Consider the following 17059-nt stretch of genomic DNA (forward strand, 5'->3'; position numbering starts at 1 on the left):
GTGATATATTTTGTATGGAATGGATGTTGAAGTCAAACACTGAACGGGGAAGTATGAAGCACAGACGCTCGAACAGTCCTAAAATAAATTCACACCAACTGTAGTACGACGACATACTGGATATCCTTGGGTCTTCAGTAAGCCATTAGTGAATTACGTGCCAGCAGCCACTACTTTTTGTTATGCACCGTGTCCTCCTGGCGCGTCAGGATTTCCTCCCCGTCCACATATTCGATGCAGTCAATCGTAAGCAAGCTCGGTGGATCGGGGCCTGAACTCATTGGTAACACTTCAGCATAGCTGGGCGCTGATTGGTCAGCCTTGGTGTCCGTCGCGTAAACAGCTAGTCCTTGAAACTTAACTTCCAGCATCTCTGTCTGAACATTTTTCGACATACTGTACCCGCAAAACTGGCCGTATGTACTGATATTCGTAACTTTAATGTTGGTAAATTGGGGAGCTTATGTACTGAGTTAAGTCAGAGTGCAAACATAAAATCACTCTCTGGTAAGATATTGGGGGGATAGCATTTATTATTTTAGGGAAAAAAAAGTTGAAATAAAATGACAAAAAAATAAAATATAAAATAAATCCTGATTATATAACAAATTCTTGTCATTTTTGCAGCTGTTTTGCAGCTGTTTTATTAATATAATAATAATATAATATACAGTAAAGTCTCGTTATATCGATATCGGATATATCGATAGTCCCGGTTATATCGATACTATTTCTATGCACGCACGGAGAAAATTACATGCAAACAGGGTCGGATATATCGATAGTCCCGGTTATATCGATATTTTTTCGGACTCCCTTGAATATCGATATAACGAGACTTTACTGTATATACATATATATATAATAATATTTTTTAATCGCAATAGATCTGTGTAAGCTCTATCGTACTGTAGTCCATCGATGATACCAGCGCAATTTTAGTTTGCTGACGAAGCTTTTCGGATGAAGAGCAAAACGTCCCACAGCTTCAAAAAAGTACAGATGACAGCCAAAGACACCTTTTCACCGATAATATCTACTTTTGAGATCAAATGATTGCATTTTGGAAGTCATCTTGGATGAAGTTTCCCAGATTGGAGGATGTGGACACTACTTTGGGGTGCATGTGTACTCCCCCTCCCCCCATGTACAGCACTTTTTGCATCTGGGAGCCAGCTGTTGCACTTGATGCAGCGACGGTGGAGGAGGTTGGTTAAGGGGTCACTAGAGGGTCTCCTTGAACACACAGCTGATGGAATAACAGTGGGGAGGAATCTGATTTTAAGAGATGAACCCTCAAGGTTATCCTGACGTCACTTTTGATACTTTTGAGGGTCTGTTCCACTTCGTTGGGAACACTTTTGCGTTATGAGACAAACAAAACGAAACTTGGAAGCTAAAGAGATTTTACTGGATGAGGAAACTTGGGAAAGGGTATCCCGTGCTGGTTGAAAACGAAGGAGCTGATGACACGTGTCGGAAATCAAATGTCACCAGGAACAAATTAGCAAGCTTAGATGAGTTGTCACAAAAATACCGGAGAAGCATCCAGACATGCAAATTTGCTTGGTAGGAAAAAAAATACACATAAAAAAATGATGAATGACAGTGGATTCGCATTAAAAACACTTTTATGACAGTCCCTTGGGGGGCGTGTCCCGATTCCATTGTTTTCATTTGGCCAAGGCACTCAATATTTACAATACACAAGATTACGGTACAAAGAAACACAGCTACACTTTGCGTGAGATCTTATGCACCCAAGCCATTCTAACTTTAATCCCAAACCACCTCAAACTCCCCTTATAAATTAAACTCGAAACTTCAGTCCAAATCGTTAACGCTAACGTGACAAGATAACCCATAAATCATCTGTACCTTAGCTCAAAGCACTTTCAAACTAAGTAACATACAAATCATAAACACCTTTAGTTTTCAAAATTACACCCCCCCCCCACCATGTTGTATGGAATGTTATTTCACGTTGCCGCATTGTAAGAGCTGACGTTTTATTTTTAATACAGTCATGTGATTTCATAGTGACAATTTTCCGTTTGAGGACAACCATAACCAATGTGGACCACAAGGAATACAGCCCTGAGAACCAAAGCTGCGTCAACATCACTATGATGCTTTTGAGACTTTATGATTTTCACGCAAAGAGTTGAAAATGGAACTCCATTTTTCGGGTGTTAAAAAAGGTGTTATTTTTGTTAGTTCCCACACTTTTTTAAAAATATACAGTATATAATAATAATACATATTATTTATAATCACCTTTCAAAACCCTCAAGGACACTATACAGTAACATGATATTTTTTCTACTGGTGAGCAGCGGCAGCCACACGCTCCAGCGTTCACTCAACCCGGAAATAACAAAGTAAAAAAAAACGAAAAAACAAATATGACAACACAGACACAGAGAGTCATTCATTCTTCAGTACTTTCTGTACCCGACAATGCCACTGTTTACAAAAAGATAATCCTCATTAACTCATTCGCTGCCATTCCCGAATTTATTCGGGTTTTGTTTTTTCTTGCGGGGGTGCCGATAAAGTGCTGGTCAGACCTCTGGCAATGTTTTCCCCTTCCATGAGGGGGCAGCATTTGCCTTTCGTCCATGTTAGCACTTTGTTCCAGCTTCATTTGTTGTTAAAGCGCAATATAAATTAGTATGTATTGTATTTTGTACAACCGGCCCCATTTCAAACTCAGATAACTCCAGAGTCATATAACTTAGGAACTCATTTTTCCTGATGAAAGAAGAGTCTAAAGTTTCCTACGCTGCAATGAATGTTTATCTTCTTCTTTTCCTTTCGACTTTTCCCTTCAAGGGGTCGCCACAGCGAATCAGTGTCCTCCATCTTCAGAAGTTTGATTCGCATGTTTGTTTTGGCCATACCTTTACGTCGGATGCCCTTCCTGACACAACTCAATATTCTGTGGGTCCTGCAATTTGAGTGAAAATGACAAAAACCCTGGCACTGGAGTGGACACATTTTTAGCACATCATCTGGCAGTGAATGAGTTAAATGGAAACCGCCATAGGAATTCTTAAAGGGGCAGTGGCACCCTTTTTGTCAGGGTTGATAATATCAGGATCCGGTTAAAAAAAAATGTCAAAATTGAAAATACAAGACCAAAATGATTTGAATGTGTACAACGGTTTTGTCGCTTGTACAAATACTTCCATTTTGCTCAACACCACGACAGTTGATTCCGATGAGAACAAAAGTAACTTGATCATGATTTTAACCGAGAGACTCTAATCCGAACTGTCTCTTCTGCAACCGTTTTCCGATAAACTATGTTAACAAAAAAATCTAATAAAGTACTTAGAGCATGTAACAAAAGGAAATAAAATAAAAAGACCCCTACAAGGAGAATGGTCCCAAAATAAGCCTGTTTGAACGGCAACGGAAAAAAAAAAAAATCAGTGTTCCAGCTTTTTTTTGCCCGGCAAAACGTCGTCTATGCCTTCTCCAGAGATTTGTAGTATTCTTTCAGCACAGCCCAGGCCTTGGGCGCCATGAAACCATCTGGAGGGTTGTCGCCTTCGCGGGCCATCTTGCGCATGCGTGTGCCCGAGATGAAGTCGTAGTCTTGATGGCTGCAGGGGGGGAAAGGAGGACATTAAAAGGTTGATTCTTGGCTGGGCTTCAAGCTTTTAGGAATGAGAAACAGGGATTTTTTTGTCCTGGGTATTATTTACGTATCGTTTTGTGAAGCCTGCAAAGTTGAAGTGATTTGTGTTTTAGTGCTTTAATATTTAATATGACTTACTGACAGTAGAATTGTTTTTCATTTTAATTCCTGGTTTGTTTTTCTTTATTTTAACATCAGCTTTACTTGTCAGACCACCACTTATGTGAAACACAGATTTTTTTTTAATGAATCAACTAATTAACTCATTCACTGCCTTTCCTGAATGTATTTGGGAATTGAAAAGCATGACATATAGCGCCATACCCGCATTTGTTCGCCTTTTAGTTTTTTTTGTGAGGGGGGGGGGGGTTGCAGATCAAGCATTGGTCAGACCTCTGGCAATGTTTTTGCCTCCCACGAGGTGCCGGTATTTGGCGCTTGCAAGCCACCCCCATTTGAAGCTCACATAACTCCACACTCATAAAATTTAGGAATTAACTCTAACCCTGGCAATGGAGTTAAGACATTTTTGTCTGGAAATGAATGAGTTAATTCATTACTTGATTAAATTACAAAAATAATCCTAACTAAATATAAGGCCCTAAATGCAATATTAACTCATTCACTGCCAGAAATGCAAAAATGTGTCCACTGCTGTGCCAGGGTCTTTGTCACTGTCACTCAAATTGCAAGACCCACAGAATATTAAGTTACTACATACACACTCAATTCAGCGTTAGAAACCTTAGACTCTCTTTTTTCATCAGAAAAAAAGTTAATTCATAAATTATATGGGTCTGAAGTTATGAGCTTGAAATGAGGGTGGCTGTCCAAAATACAATAAAATACATGCATATTAGCTTCGAAAAGCGCTTTAACAATAGCTGAAGCTGGAACAAAGCGCTAACATGACGTATTTTCTTAGCTAGCTAGCTAGCTTTCTATCTATTTGAGTTACTTCCGGGTTGAGTGAACGTCAGCGCGTATGGCTGCTACTGCTGCTCACCCACAGAAAAGAACTGATCCTGTGACTGTAAAGTGTCCTTGAGAGTTTCGGAAGGCACTTAGAAATCAAATGTATTATTATTATTATAACATGGAAAAAAGGGAAATGCTGCCCGCTTGTGGAAGGGAAAAAAACATTGCCAGACGTCTGCCCAGCGCTTTACCGGCAGCCAAGCAAGAAAAAACATAAACCGAACTAATTCGGAAATGGCGCTCTACGTCATATTTTCACTTCCCGAAATTGTGAATGGCAGTGAATGAGTTAAAAGGAAGGGGGGGGGGGAAAAAGTCTAAATAGTTCCACCTGATTTATGAACTTGTCATTTTGAAGTATTAATAGTCGGGCTTTGATCTGAAACGGCTTTATTTACATATCCTGTATCCCGATCTGTAGATGCCTGCAGACATCAGTCGATGAACAAAAATATAAATAAATAATAAATTAAAGCAAGGACTTGTCTTTAAATCGAGTCCACCGAAAGCCATACCCGAGCACCCTTTTGTTGTTGTTTTGTGTACATTTTATTTGATGTGAAATGAGGAGCAGCCTCTAGTGAGCTGAACCACGACTTGGCAAAACCATAATGAGAGGATTTGGAGTTTCTTGCAGTGGTGCGTCAATTTTGAGTTTTAAAAAGTAAACAAATTAAAGATTGAACAAAAGCGAGTGAATTGAAAGTTTTGTACTTGTACCGAATGTTCTTAATAAACTCCGCGTCACACATTGTGCTTCACTTGCAAACAAAAACAAGCCATAGTCCATTACCAATGTCCCCCCCCCCCACCTTCCCACTCTGTTTTTTGATTCCTTTGCCATTTGACTTGCGGCAAAGTAGGAGGAAAAGGAACAAGTGAGGGAGGGGAGGGGGGCCACTTGGTGCCACGTTACTCACTTTTTAGCCTCATAGAAGTCCATGGCTCGCTTGACTTTATTGTACGCGGCGACCTTGAAGGGGACTATTTCCAGGGTGATGAGACCCGGGGCCATGGTGAGGACTTTAGCCCCGTGGGTGGGCTCGTATAGGTCCTTCCCCGTGTCGGGGTGGGGCATACCGGCGGGGTCGCGGCCCACGATGTAGAAGTTGGCACCGGCTACCATCCGAGCTCGGCAGTGCCACTGCACCTGTCATGGGGGCAAAGGTGATCATTGGAGAATCTGGAGAGCCCCCTCACAAAAAGTGTGTGTGTTGTAACCAAAATGGTCAACTTTATGTTTCCTTTAAAACTGACATTTCGAGGGTGGGTGTGTTTTTGTGGGTGTATATGTGGGTATATATATATATATATGAGTGTGTGCTTGCAACCAAAATGGACAACTAAACTCATTCACTGCCATTCCCAAATTTATTCGAGAATTGAAAATATGACGTGGAGCGCCATTCTTGAATTTGTTTGGGTTTTGTTTTTTTCTTACAGCGGACCCATATAATTTAGGGATTAACTTTTTTTTTGGATGAAAGAAGAGAGTCTAATGTTTTTTATGCTGTATTGACTGTTTATGTAGTCCTAAACCTCAATATTCTGTGGGTCCTGCAATTTGAGTGAAAATGACAAAAACCCTGGCACTTCAGTGTACATATTTTTGCACATCGTCTGGAAGTGAATGAGTTAATATTTCCTTATAACTGAACTCAAGAGGTTTTTTTTTGTGTGTGTGTTGGCTTTCAAATATTTCCTCGGATCTCGTTATAATCTGCCTATTGAGTTGAAAAGTCGGCACACATTTTTGTGCAGATCTGTGAGAACATTCAGTTAATGTTCACCTCGGTAGGCCCGGCGTACATCATAGGTGAGGGGAAAATAGCGACGATGGTGGACTCTGGGTTCAGGACGCCCTCCTCCAGCACGGCGGCGTGCTGCCTCATCCGCCACGGCAGCGGTACGTCGTCATCTTTGGTCCAGCCGCCGAGCGGGTGCAGAAGGAGCACGGGGCGGCGGTAGCCTCGCTCTGTCAGACGCTTGTGGGTGTCTTGCATCAGGAGGGCGTGGCCGTTGTGAACCGGATTGCGCAACTGGAAGGCAAACACGGCATCTGTGGGGAGGGGGGGGGGGGGTAAGAGGAATGAGTCTGGTGGGGATGATGGACTTTCAATTCCCGTCCATTTAATAATAATAACTACCCGCATTCATTTCTTTAAACTTTTGTTTAAGCTCGGTGGGCGTAAGTCGATACTGGTCCAGTCCGTCGTTCCAATAGATTCGGTCGAGGACCTGCAAGTCGCCACCGACGAGCCAGTCGCCACTTTCCATCACCATCTGAAAACGGGAGTCGGAGCAGCCATCAACGGCGAACGTAAACGCGGTCCAGACACAAGACGACCACGGGCCGTAAAAAAAAAAATAAAAATAAAAAACGCAAAGGCAAGCTGGAACGGCGCCAGGCCAAGGTTTAATAAATTCCAGACTTATCAGATCTGAAACAGTGGGGGACGCTCACAAAATGGCTCCAAAGTAGAGCCTGTTCAAAAGATTTTTCTTCACTAAGAAGAGGTCAGCAAGCATACAAGCTGTTTTAGCAATCTTTAAAAAAAAAAAAGCAGGTTTGATGGCTGTCTTTCGACTTGGTGAAACAGCGTGTGGCTCGCTGCCCACGGTTATTTCTGTACGCTCGCTTCCAACTGTCATCAATTAGATGCTATTGTCACGAGACGGCAGCCATCGTGTTAGTCAGAACACCATGCATACTGCGAGCGTGTATTGTCCAGACGCGACATCACATTTTTGGACAGAAATAGAACGATGCTTGTGTGATTGCAAAGGCGGTAATATAGAAAAATAGAAACCGTTGCCTTGACAACGGCTGGACTTTTGACTGCCTTACAATACTTTATCCCTTAGTATTTTTATTTGAACCTAAAACACACAAACCAATGTACAAATAAATTTGTAAATGATATGATATATCGATAGTCCCGGTTATATCGATATTTTTTCGGACTCCCTTGAATATCAATATAACGAGACTTTACTGTATATAAAAGAATACATGGGTAAATGAGTGAGTGAATGAATAAAGAAACATAAATGACTGGATAAATGAATAAAAAATAAACAAATGACCGAATGAATAAACAAATGAATTAATAAATAAATAAAGAGATACATTAATGGCTAAATGAGAATGAATAAATAAATGAATAGATAAATATATGGATAAATGAGTGAATAAAGAATGAATAAGTATACAAATGAACAAATAAATAAATGAAGAGATACATAAATGCATAAATAAATGAATGACTACATAAATAATCAAATGAATAAATGGATAAATGACTGAATGAATGAATAAAAAAATGAATTAATACATAAATGAATGAATAAATAAACAAATGAATGAATAAATAGATAAACAAATTGATAAATGATTCAATGAATAAACGAATGAAAAAATAAATAAACAGATACATCAATGGCTAAATGAGAATGAATAAATAAACCAATGAATGAAAAAATAAATGAATAGATAAATACATGGATAAATGAGTGAATAAAGAATGAATAAATATACAAATGAACAAATAAATACATAAATGCATAAATTAATGAATGAACAAATGAATAAATGACTGAATACAAATAAACAAAAATGAATTAATAATAAATGAATAAACAAATGGATAAATGAGTGAATGAATAAACAAATGAACAAAATAAGTAAACAAATAAATGAGTGAATGAACACAAACAAATAAATGCATAAATGAGTGAATTAATGAATTCATTCATAAATGGCTAAATTAGTGAGTAAACAAACAAATGAACAAATGAATAAATAAATAAATAAATGGATTTATCAGGTTCAAAGTTTGAGTCAATCTGAGGCTTCACTCTTGAGAGTTTGCATTCAGCCACTGACCTTGATGTAGGGGTGGGTCTTGCACGAGGTGCCCCACTGGCGGGCACAGCGCTCTTCCTTGCGGTGCTCGTAGAATTCGGGGTTGCGAAGGATAGCCACTCGCCTGCCTTCGTACACCAGCGCTGTTGCCGTCACGCCGTCCAGCCGCTCCTTGTCTTCCGACGTCACCGGCAGCACCACGGGTACCGAAAGGTTGATCACACCGCCTGCAGCGCAAAGTCAAACGGTTCACCAGCGGTTCTTTTTAAGTTCATTCGTGTAAATGGACGATGTAGAGAACGCGTCCGAGTTTGACGGCCATTTTGAGAATTTGCCACGGAAAATGTGATGTCTCTTGAACATCATATTTTGTTCAAAATTGTTAAAAACGTTATTCCCCATATGCATACAAAGAAAACTGACGAATGGAAATTAAAAATAAATTAAAATAAAATAAAAATGACCTTGTTAGATGACGGTTACATGATTTAAGTTCTTGAATTGTGAACGCATCCTGAAAAGTTATGATGGATCTTCTTGCCGTGGCGTCAAAGGGGGGCGATATAGACCCCAGCGCATTGTCATCTCGCACCGTTGTACCGGCCGAGCAGCTGCTTTGCATTAAAACTCACCCGAGGCAACAAGACGGACACAAACAGGACTTTTGTTTATCTTACCAGACTGTTGGGTTAGCGACGGGGCCGGCGGCTTTGATTGACGTCGAAAATAATTCCTCGAGCTCCGGCTACAGTTTACTGGCACGCCGAACGACATGTCAGTTTGGTACATGTCGACACCTCATTTACATACTTGAGTTATCATTTCTGCTTTTTACTGCCAAATTCTGACAGTGATACACCAGTGATATTTTTTTCGCCCCCTTTTTTATTTTAAAAATGTTTTATGTATGTGCATGTAACAAAAACATTTGGGAGAAGAACTCAATCCTGATGAAAATGGTCACATGGGAAATCTTGGAATGTTTGTGAAGCATAAACTGCAGTTAATCGCACTCAAAACTCCTTTCATTGCCAAAACAAATAATTTTTTTTGGGCTATTTTTGAGTCTGAACAAAGCTGTCAATTATATATATTTAATAAATGACCCTGGCTGTGTTTCTTGTTAAATTAAACGCTTTACTTCTGACATTTTGCAGATGTCTAAGTGTAAAGAATTCCTACGGGGAAGCTTGTGCCAAGCTTGTGCCATACGCCATCTTGTGGCCATTTTGGTCTACTGCAAATAGACTTCACACTAAAATGAATTCGCTCTCATGGAGATAGCCAAATAAATATTCTCACTCTGTTATACGATTAAAAATTATGTTTTTAATACCACTAGATAAATTGTTCCTCATCACTTTTTATTTCACGATGAAAATGCATGTATTCATTTGCTTAAATCGTGTAATGCCGTAATAATGTAATATCGTACAATATTGTGACTGTAAAGTGTCCTTGAGAGTTTAGAAAGACGCTTATAAATGAAATGTATTATTCATCTTCTTATTATTATTATAATACCATACAATCGCTATCTCGCTGGCTGGCTAGCTATTAGCCATCTATTGGCTTGCTAGCTAGCTTTCTATCTCTTTGTCTTACTATTCTATTTGAGTTACTTCCGGGTTGAGTGAACGCTGGCGCGTGTGGCGGCCGCTGTTCACCCACAGAAAAACTTATCCTGTGACTGTAAAGTGACCTTGAGAGTTTTAAAAGGTGCTTATAAATTAAATATTATTATTATTATTATTATTATTATTATTATTATTTGAATGTAAAATTAATCACAATGTTGTTTCAGCTAGTGATGGGTGCTCGATCGCTCGCTTGCTCGACTGCTAGCTCGCTCAAGGGCTCGCTAGCTCGCTCGCTCGAGGGCTCGCTCGCTGGCTCGCTCGTTGGCTCGCTCGCTGGCTCGCTCGATGGCTAGCTAGCTGGCTCGCTCGACGGCTAGCTAGCTCGCTCGCTCGCTCAACGGCTAGCTAGCTCGCTCGCTCGCTCGCTCAACGGCTAGCTAGCTCGCTCGCTCGCTCGCCAGACAGACAATATACTACAATTAAAAAATACCATCCAGCAGGCAGTCAAAGTGTAGACACTGAAGATATTCCCGCTCCCTCATGAAGCCATTAAGTGGCGTGGCCCAGCCTTCGGCCAGCACCTGGACCCACTGCATGTCCACCTGACGGTCACAAGCACCATCAACAGTAAGTCTAATTCATTCATTTATTTATTTCAACAAAAAAGGGTAGTGTTGTATTTGTAGAGGCACAAAATATAGCACCATTTTTGTACAGATTCAACGTATTTCATAAATGGTCGCCATATTGCTTGTGTCAAAAAATAAATAAAAGGAGGAACCTTTCCAATCTGAAGAGAAGGCAGCGTCTCCGCATCAGCCTTGGCCAGGTCCAGTTTGTTCTCGGGAACGTACAATTCTTTCACCTCATACGAAGCGTCCACCGGCACAATATCCTGCAATGATGACAAAAATGCAAACCAATTAAAAATGTGTACGATCCCGGCGGACATGTTGGAGGGAAATTGTTGGCTTGGCCTTCACCCTCTCTTGAAGCAAGTCAATCAGTTGCTGGATGCACTCGTTCACGCTGCAGGAATCGGTTTTCAGCACCAGTTCTGGCGCCTCTGGTTTCTCGTACTCGGAGTCGATCCCGGTGAAGCCTGCGCGACGGCGTTAAAAATATTCACTTTCTATGACTTCATTGTCAGAACAATCCCAAAATTTGGCTTCTCAAATGCCCTCTACCTCTGATTTCGCCCGCTCTGGCTCTCTTGTAGAGACCTTTGACATCTCTCTGCTCGCAAACGTCCAACGGGGCGTCCACAAACACCTCGAAAAAAGGCAGCCCTGCCGCTTCGTGGATCTTCCTGGCGTTAAGACGATCCTGCAAATAGCTCGGTTATGAGAAACAATTGGGTCGAACTATTTGTGATCACCGGTGATGGCACAAAAGAAAGCAAGCACTTTCCAGCTTTATTTTTCCATTAACCCGTTCACTGCCAGACGATGTGCAAAAATGTGTCCACTCCAGTGCCAAGTTTTTGGTCATTTTCGCTCAAATTGCCGTACCCACAGAATTTTGAGTTTTAGGATTACATAAACATTTAATTTAGCATTAGAAATCTTAGACTCTCTTCTTTCATCAGAAAAACAGTTAATTCCTAAGTTATGTGGGTCTGGAGTTATCTGAACTTCAAATACATATAAATCAATTTACAGTAAAGTCTCGTTATATCGATATTCAAGGGAGTCCGAAAAAATATCGATATAACCGGGACTATCGATATATCCGACCCTGTTTGCATGTAATTTTCTCCGTGCGTGCATAGAAATAGTATCGATATAACAGGGACTATCGATATATCCGATATCGATATAACGAGACTTTACTGTATATAGCGCTTTAACAACAGCTGAAGCTGTAACATAGCGCTAACATGGACAAAATGCAAATGCTTCCCCCTCATGGAAGGGGGAAAAAAACATTACCAGAGGTCTGACCAGTGCTGTATCGGCACCCCCGCAAGAAAAAAATAAAATTTGGGAATGGCGCTCCACGTCACACTTTTCAATTCCCAAATACATTTGGGAATGGCAGCGAATGAGTTCAATATATTTATTTTTTAATCAAATACAAACTTAACATTATGTAGACATTTTTTTTGCCTATGTGTGCTTTGTAATTGGCTGGCAACCGGATGAGGGTGTATTCCTCCCGCTGCCCAAAGACAGCTGGGGTAGGGTGTGGCTGTAAAAGCTCTGTAAAAATATAGATGGGTTGTATTTGCGTTTTTTCCATTCCCGAACCCAATGAAAGTCGATGAGACACTTTTGAAGGAATTCCCATGAAAAGCGGTACGATTAGAGAATCACTTGATTTCTTTCCATTTCTATGCTTAGTCATTACTCACCCTGCTGTAGGGGGAGATGAAGCTAGCCAAGCAGACCAAGCCGGCGTCTGCAAAGAGCCGCGCCACCTCGGCAATGCGCCGGATGTTCTCCTCGCGGTCCTCAGGGCTGAAGCCCAGGTTTTTATTCAGACCTTGGCGGATATTGTCACCATCCAGCGTGTAGCACGGGATGCCGTGGCAGACAAGATACTCCTCCAGGGCCATGCTCACCGTGGTCTTCCCAGCGCCGGACAGACCTCAACCACAAAAAGAAAAAAAGAAAAAATAAATAAAATAAAACTAACAAAATGAATCACAATATGGTACATATGTTACCAGACTCGACCAAGCCTCACAAACTTACCAGTGAGCCATACAGTGCATCCTCTGAAGCCACCTCTTGTGCCCACCACCTGCCCACGCTTGTTCCTGCTGACGTGGTGCGCTTGGTAAGTGACATTTGTGGCACGCTGGGTCCCCTGTATTAATTCAGGAATGAAAATTGATTAGTAGTTGAATTAACCATTAGTCATTGGGTCGCTTGTGGGAACTACTTGTTATTTAATTGCTCCTTGATTAACATCAACTCTTTTTTCTCTTTGTAAACTTTGTTGACGTCCAGTAATGTGCCCCTACGTTTGATTTTATACATTTTGACACAAAATGTATAGTTTTGCTTTGAACAAAATATGCGCTTAACAAATTGTATTTTAATCAAATAAACGAAATAAAAATAGACGACTCAAACTGGGCGTACACACGTGTATGTGAATTAATTCCTTGATTATACACGATGGTCATATATATCCAGGGAGTAACTTAGTTGCTAACACAAACCATTCAAAACAAGCTAACCGTACAATCCACATAAAACTGTAAATGCTAATTATTGCTAAAGGGCTAAATGTAACGCAGAACTTATCTGATTTCTCGACAGGGTGTCCGACTAAAAGCCAGATGATCGCGACTGAAGATACTACTCACCCAATTCTGCGGCGCGTTGGTCAGCTTTTGCTTCTTGTACGAGTTTCCGTATGTCTCCATCGTATCAGCTCGCCGGTCCGCTTACTTTGATCCAACGTTTTCGATCGCTTTTTTAAAGATCTAATGACCCCTTGTCTGCGTTTACCTGTAATATGTGCCCCACCCGATGCCGCCAGGTATAGCCCGAGCACGGAGGAAATCCTCGGCAAATAGCGATGAGGAGCTATAGCAACCGGTATTACAACACCGCCCGAGCCACGTCGCCTCGCGAAGCAGTGATGTACTTCCTTTTTCTTCTTCTACTATCATTTGCGGCAGGTAAAACAACTTTTAGTGTATTACCGCCATCTTGTGAAATAGATTGTGGGTTTGGACAGTCCTGTACAGTACGTATTATGTCAGCGCCACTCATTTTCCCTCCACATACAAAAAAACACGAACATAATGTTTAAATTTACTGAAGCGCCTTACTTGAAAAAAATGCTCCTATTCAAATTCTACATTTCTTCCCAGAAAAAATAGTAATAATCCGACATTGAATTGATGTAATTTGGTCGTTACAATTGCTTCCAATTGCTTCACATTTCGTTTACATATCATGTGTGCAGTCTGATGTGAAATTGACAGGAGACCCAAAAAATCTTATGTTGATTAAATAACAAAGTCCGCTTGCCAACCGAGTCATGGTTCAAAGTGACGTCAGGTCATAAACTGCTAACCAGAGAAAATTGACAATCTTGTCAGCAAATGCGCATTGTGGCAGCAGTCTAAAGCACTTAATGTAAAAAAATCTTAACTAGGCTTTCAGAGATTGATGTGGGTACAGGCAGAATGTTGGTGGCGATTAGTGGTGTTTTTACGCTGACATGAGTCGTTTTAGACTGTCCCAAAAATGTTTTTTTTTGCTTGTATATTGTCTTGTCGCTGTTAATCCACATCAAAATCAAACTTGGGAGTATGACAATTGTTCATTTCTAACAGAATTTTGGATATGTAAGTACGTATGTGGACTTGTGGAATTATGGGCGCCGAATCGCACCCCTCAGTTCGTCATACGAGAGTCCAACGTCACCGCCTTGACTTTATGACGCCGGCTAAATCGACATTCGTAGGGGGGCACCGAGTGGGATGGAAGCTGTCGGAAAGCTGCTTGGCGCTCGGCAGACGATCGGCAGTGGGGAGGAGCGAGCCCCGTGAGGCGAGGATCTGCCCCTTGAGGAGCCGGGCACTCCTCCCTGAACTGAAAGAGCCAAAGCATCATCTGTACACGCTCTTGCTGATACTGCGACGCCAACAAGACACACAGAGGACCGACGAGGACAGGTAAGACTCCTCCGAAAAACGGACTCTTGCTAAAACTAGCTGTTGCATTTCGAAAGGGAGTTATTCAACAGTGTTCTCCGTGTTGGACTTTGATTGGTGCTCTATCTACACTAGAATGTAACTTATCCCTGCCGAGGTACCTTAAGTATTCATAATGTCAGTCATAATTTAATATCAACAGTTGAAAGGCGGACTATTTGTATGGGCCCTCGTATTGTGACCATTGAATTACAACTGATCATAACAGTTTTTCTCCCACACCCCAGCCTCCAAGAGAAACAAAGAAATAATGTATTGTTGTATTTTTTATAATGAACATTTGCAGGTTAAAGTACGCTTATGATTCTCTCTCTCTCTCTCTCTCTCTCTCTCTCTCTCTCTCTCTCTCTCTCTCTCTCTCTCTCTCTCTCTCTCTCTCTCTCTCTCTCTCTCTCTCAATCTCTGTCTCCCCCTCTCTCTCTCCCCCTCCCGCCCCATCCCCCCTCCATCCATCCATCTATGTCCATCTATTCTTCTATCCACCCAACGTTGTGAAATTGAGATTTACATCCTACAAGCCAATAAATGCACAAAGTGTCACCAGTTGGATCCACTTCTGAGAGAATATATTGACTTAAATGACCTTCTATTTCAGTTCTCATCAAACTGAAGGACATGAACGCACGGGGTGTGAAAACAGTTATCAAGTTCAGAATTTGTGAAACAGATGAATGTCAACATGCCACCATTTATTTCTATGTCACAGCTGATGTTGTAATATTCAAAATAACTGCTCCGATGACATTCTGAGGTAATCACAATGTCCGATCACTACGAGCCACGTTTAGAACACGCCTTTGCAACTTAAATGGCTGCGGGTCTATGTTGGTGATTTCTGGCCTTCTTAGTGATTAGCATGTCTACCAGAGATCCATCCGGTATGCAGTTTGCGCATCTTGTCTGGTACTTTGCCTTCCGGCTGCATTAAAGGATAATTACAATGTCAGTTAGCAAATCAAATTAAATTGCTAATTTTCTTCGGATCACATAATCAAAACAATGTAAGCACGGTGTACGTTTTGTATTCTGGAAAAGAAAAATCTGCTGTTGAAGCTGTGGGTAGCATGATGTCATACGTACTGATTTGTGTACCTGCGACACAGGCAACAAGTTGGGTCTCTGCTTTTTACAACAAAAAGAATGTAAAAGGCTTATATGTTGTCCTATTTTGTTATTTTGGCTTCAAGGGGACTACTTTTACAGCCACTCCCAATATTTTACACATTTTCTTCTACTTCTTCCTTTCATAAGTTTGCTCCTGTGAATTGGGAATTTCTGCATTGTGAGATGCATACAATACAATGCATACATATTGATTTATATAGCGCTTTAACAACAGCTGAAGCTAACTGCTTTTCTATTGTTATCTTATTATTTTTAAGGTACAATATTTATACTGATTAAATGTACTATTTTAATGTTTAATATGGGGCGGCCCGGTAGTCGAGTGGTTAGCACACCGGCTTCACAGTGCAGAGGTCGCCGGCTCGCGTCCCGGTCTGGCCTCCCTGTGTGGAGCCTGCATGTTCTCCCCGGACCCGAGTGGGTTTTCTCCGGGTCCTCCAGTTTCCTCCCACACTCCAAAAACATGCAGTGCAGGCAGATTGACCACTCCAAATTGTCCCTCGGTGTGAGTGTGACTGTTGTACGTCTTTGTGTGCCCGGCGATTGGCTGGCAACCAATTCAGGGTGTCCGCCTCGTGCCCAAAGACAGCTGAAGCGGGGGCTTCAGCATCCCCCGCGACCCTAATGAGTAATAAGCGGTACGGAAAATGGATGGATGTTTAATATGGCTAAATAAATGTATTTTTTTCCTGCGTTATCGAATGATAAAAAAGTCTTTTTTTTTCCTGCTGTCTGACTTTCGGTCACATTCCAAAAACATGCATGTTAGGTTTACATGGGTTTTATGGGGTTTAGCACGTAAACAATTGGATTGGATTGGATTGGATTTGCCTTTATTAGTCTCACAGTGGAGACAATGAGACTATGAAAATGCGTAACAGTACATGCAATGAGATAACATTCTAAATAGCGTCATACATATTGAGTATAACAAGAGAACAGTAGCACCAAAACCTCGCTTTGAAATGGAAACAACAAAACCCAATGCTGCATTGTTTTTTATTTAATTGGATTGCGAACTCCCAGATGTTGGCCTGCCTGAAAGGGAGTGTAATTACAAGACAGTTCAAATGACCTGTTGCCCCACCCATGAGTCTCTTGTGGAACATGGTGTTTAACACTGTGTGTATCTAAGACAGACTCCCAATAACGGACCCGCCCAGTCCTGCCTGTTATTACTGACCATG

At 41.2% G+C, this 17059-nt stretch overlaps 2 protein-coding genes across 2 annotated transcripts in view; one reads left to right on the forward strand and one right to left on the reverse strand.

Annotated features, from left to right (window-relative positions):
* Window positions 1-1613: 1613 nt before the first annotated feature.
* On the reverse strand, window positions 1614-13655 carry papss1 (3'-phosphoadenosine 5'-phosphosulfate synthase 1). The gene is made up of 12 exons (XM_089006543.1): window positions 13386-13655; window positions 12766-12880; window positions 12423-12658; window positions 11257-11395; window positions 11053-11171; window positions 10851-10964; window positions 10560-10671; window positions 8511-8716; window positions 6772-6907; window positions 6415-6683; window positions 5545-5774; window positions 1614-3611 (listed from the first exon to the last, which is right to left on the reverse strand). The coding sequence occupies exons 1-12, from the start codon at window positions 13443-13445 to the stop codon at window positions 3473-3475; spliced, it is 1875 nt and encodes a 624-aa protein (XP_088862669.1). The 5' UTR covers window positions 13446-13655; the 3' UTR covers window positions 1614-3472.
* A 488-nt stretch (window positions 13656-14143) lies between these two features.
* Window positions 14144-17059, forward strand: part of sgms2a (sphingomyelin synthase 2a) — a 9933-nt gene continuing 7017 nt past the window's right edge. Inside the window, exon 1 of the mRNA XM_089006574.1 lies at window positions 14144-14708. Coding sequence (XP_088862700.1) covers window positions 14389-14708 — 320 coding nt within the window. The 5' untranslated portion in view covers window positions 14144-14388. The remainder of the gene's footprint in view (window positions 14709-17059) is intronic.

The sequence above is a fragment of the Hippocampus bargibanti genome, linkage group LG10, assembly GCF_051943395.1.
Source record: "Hippocampus bargibanti isolate YZ-2025 linkage group LG10, ASM5194339v1, whole genome shotgun sequence".
Taxonomy (NCBI): domain Eukaryota; kingdom Metazoa; phylum Chordata; class Actinopteri; order Syngnathiformes; family Syngnathidae; genus Hippocampus; species Hippocampus bargibanti.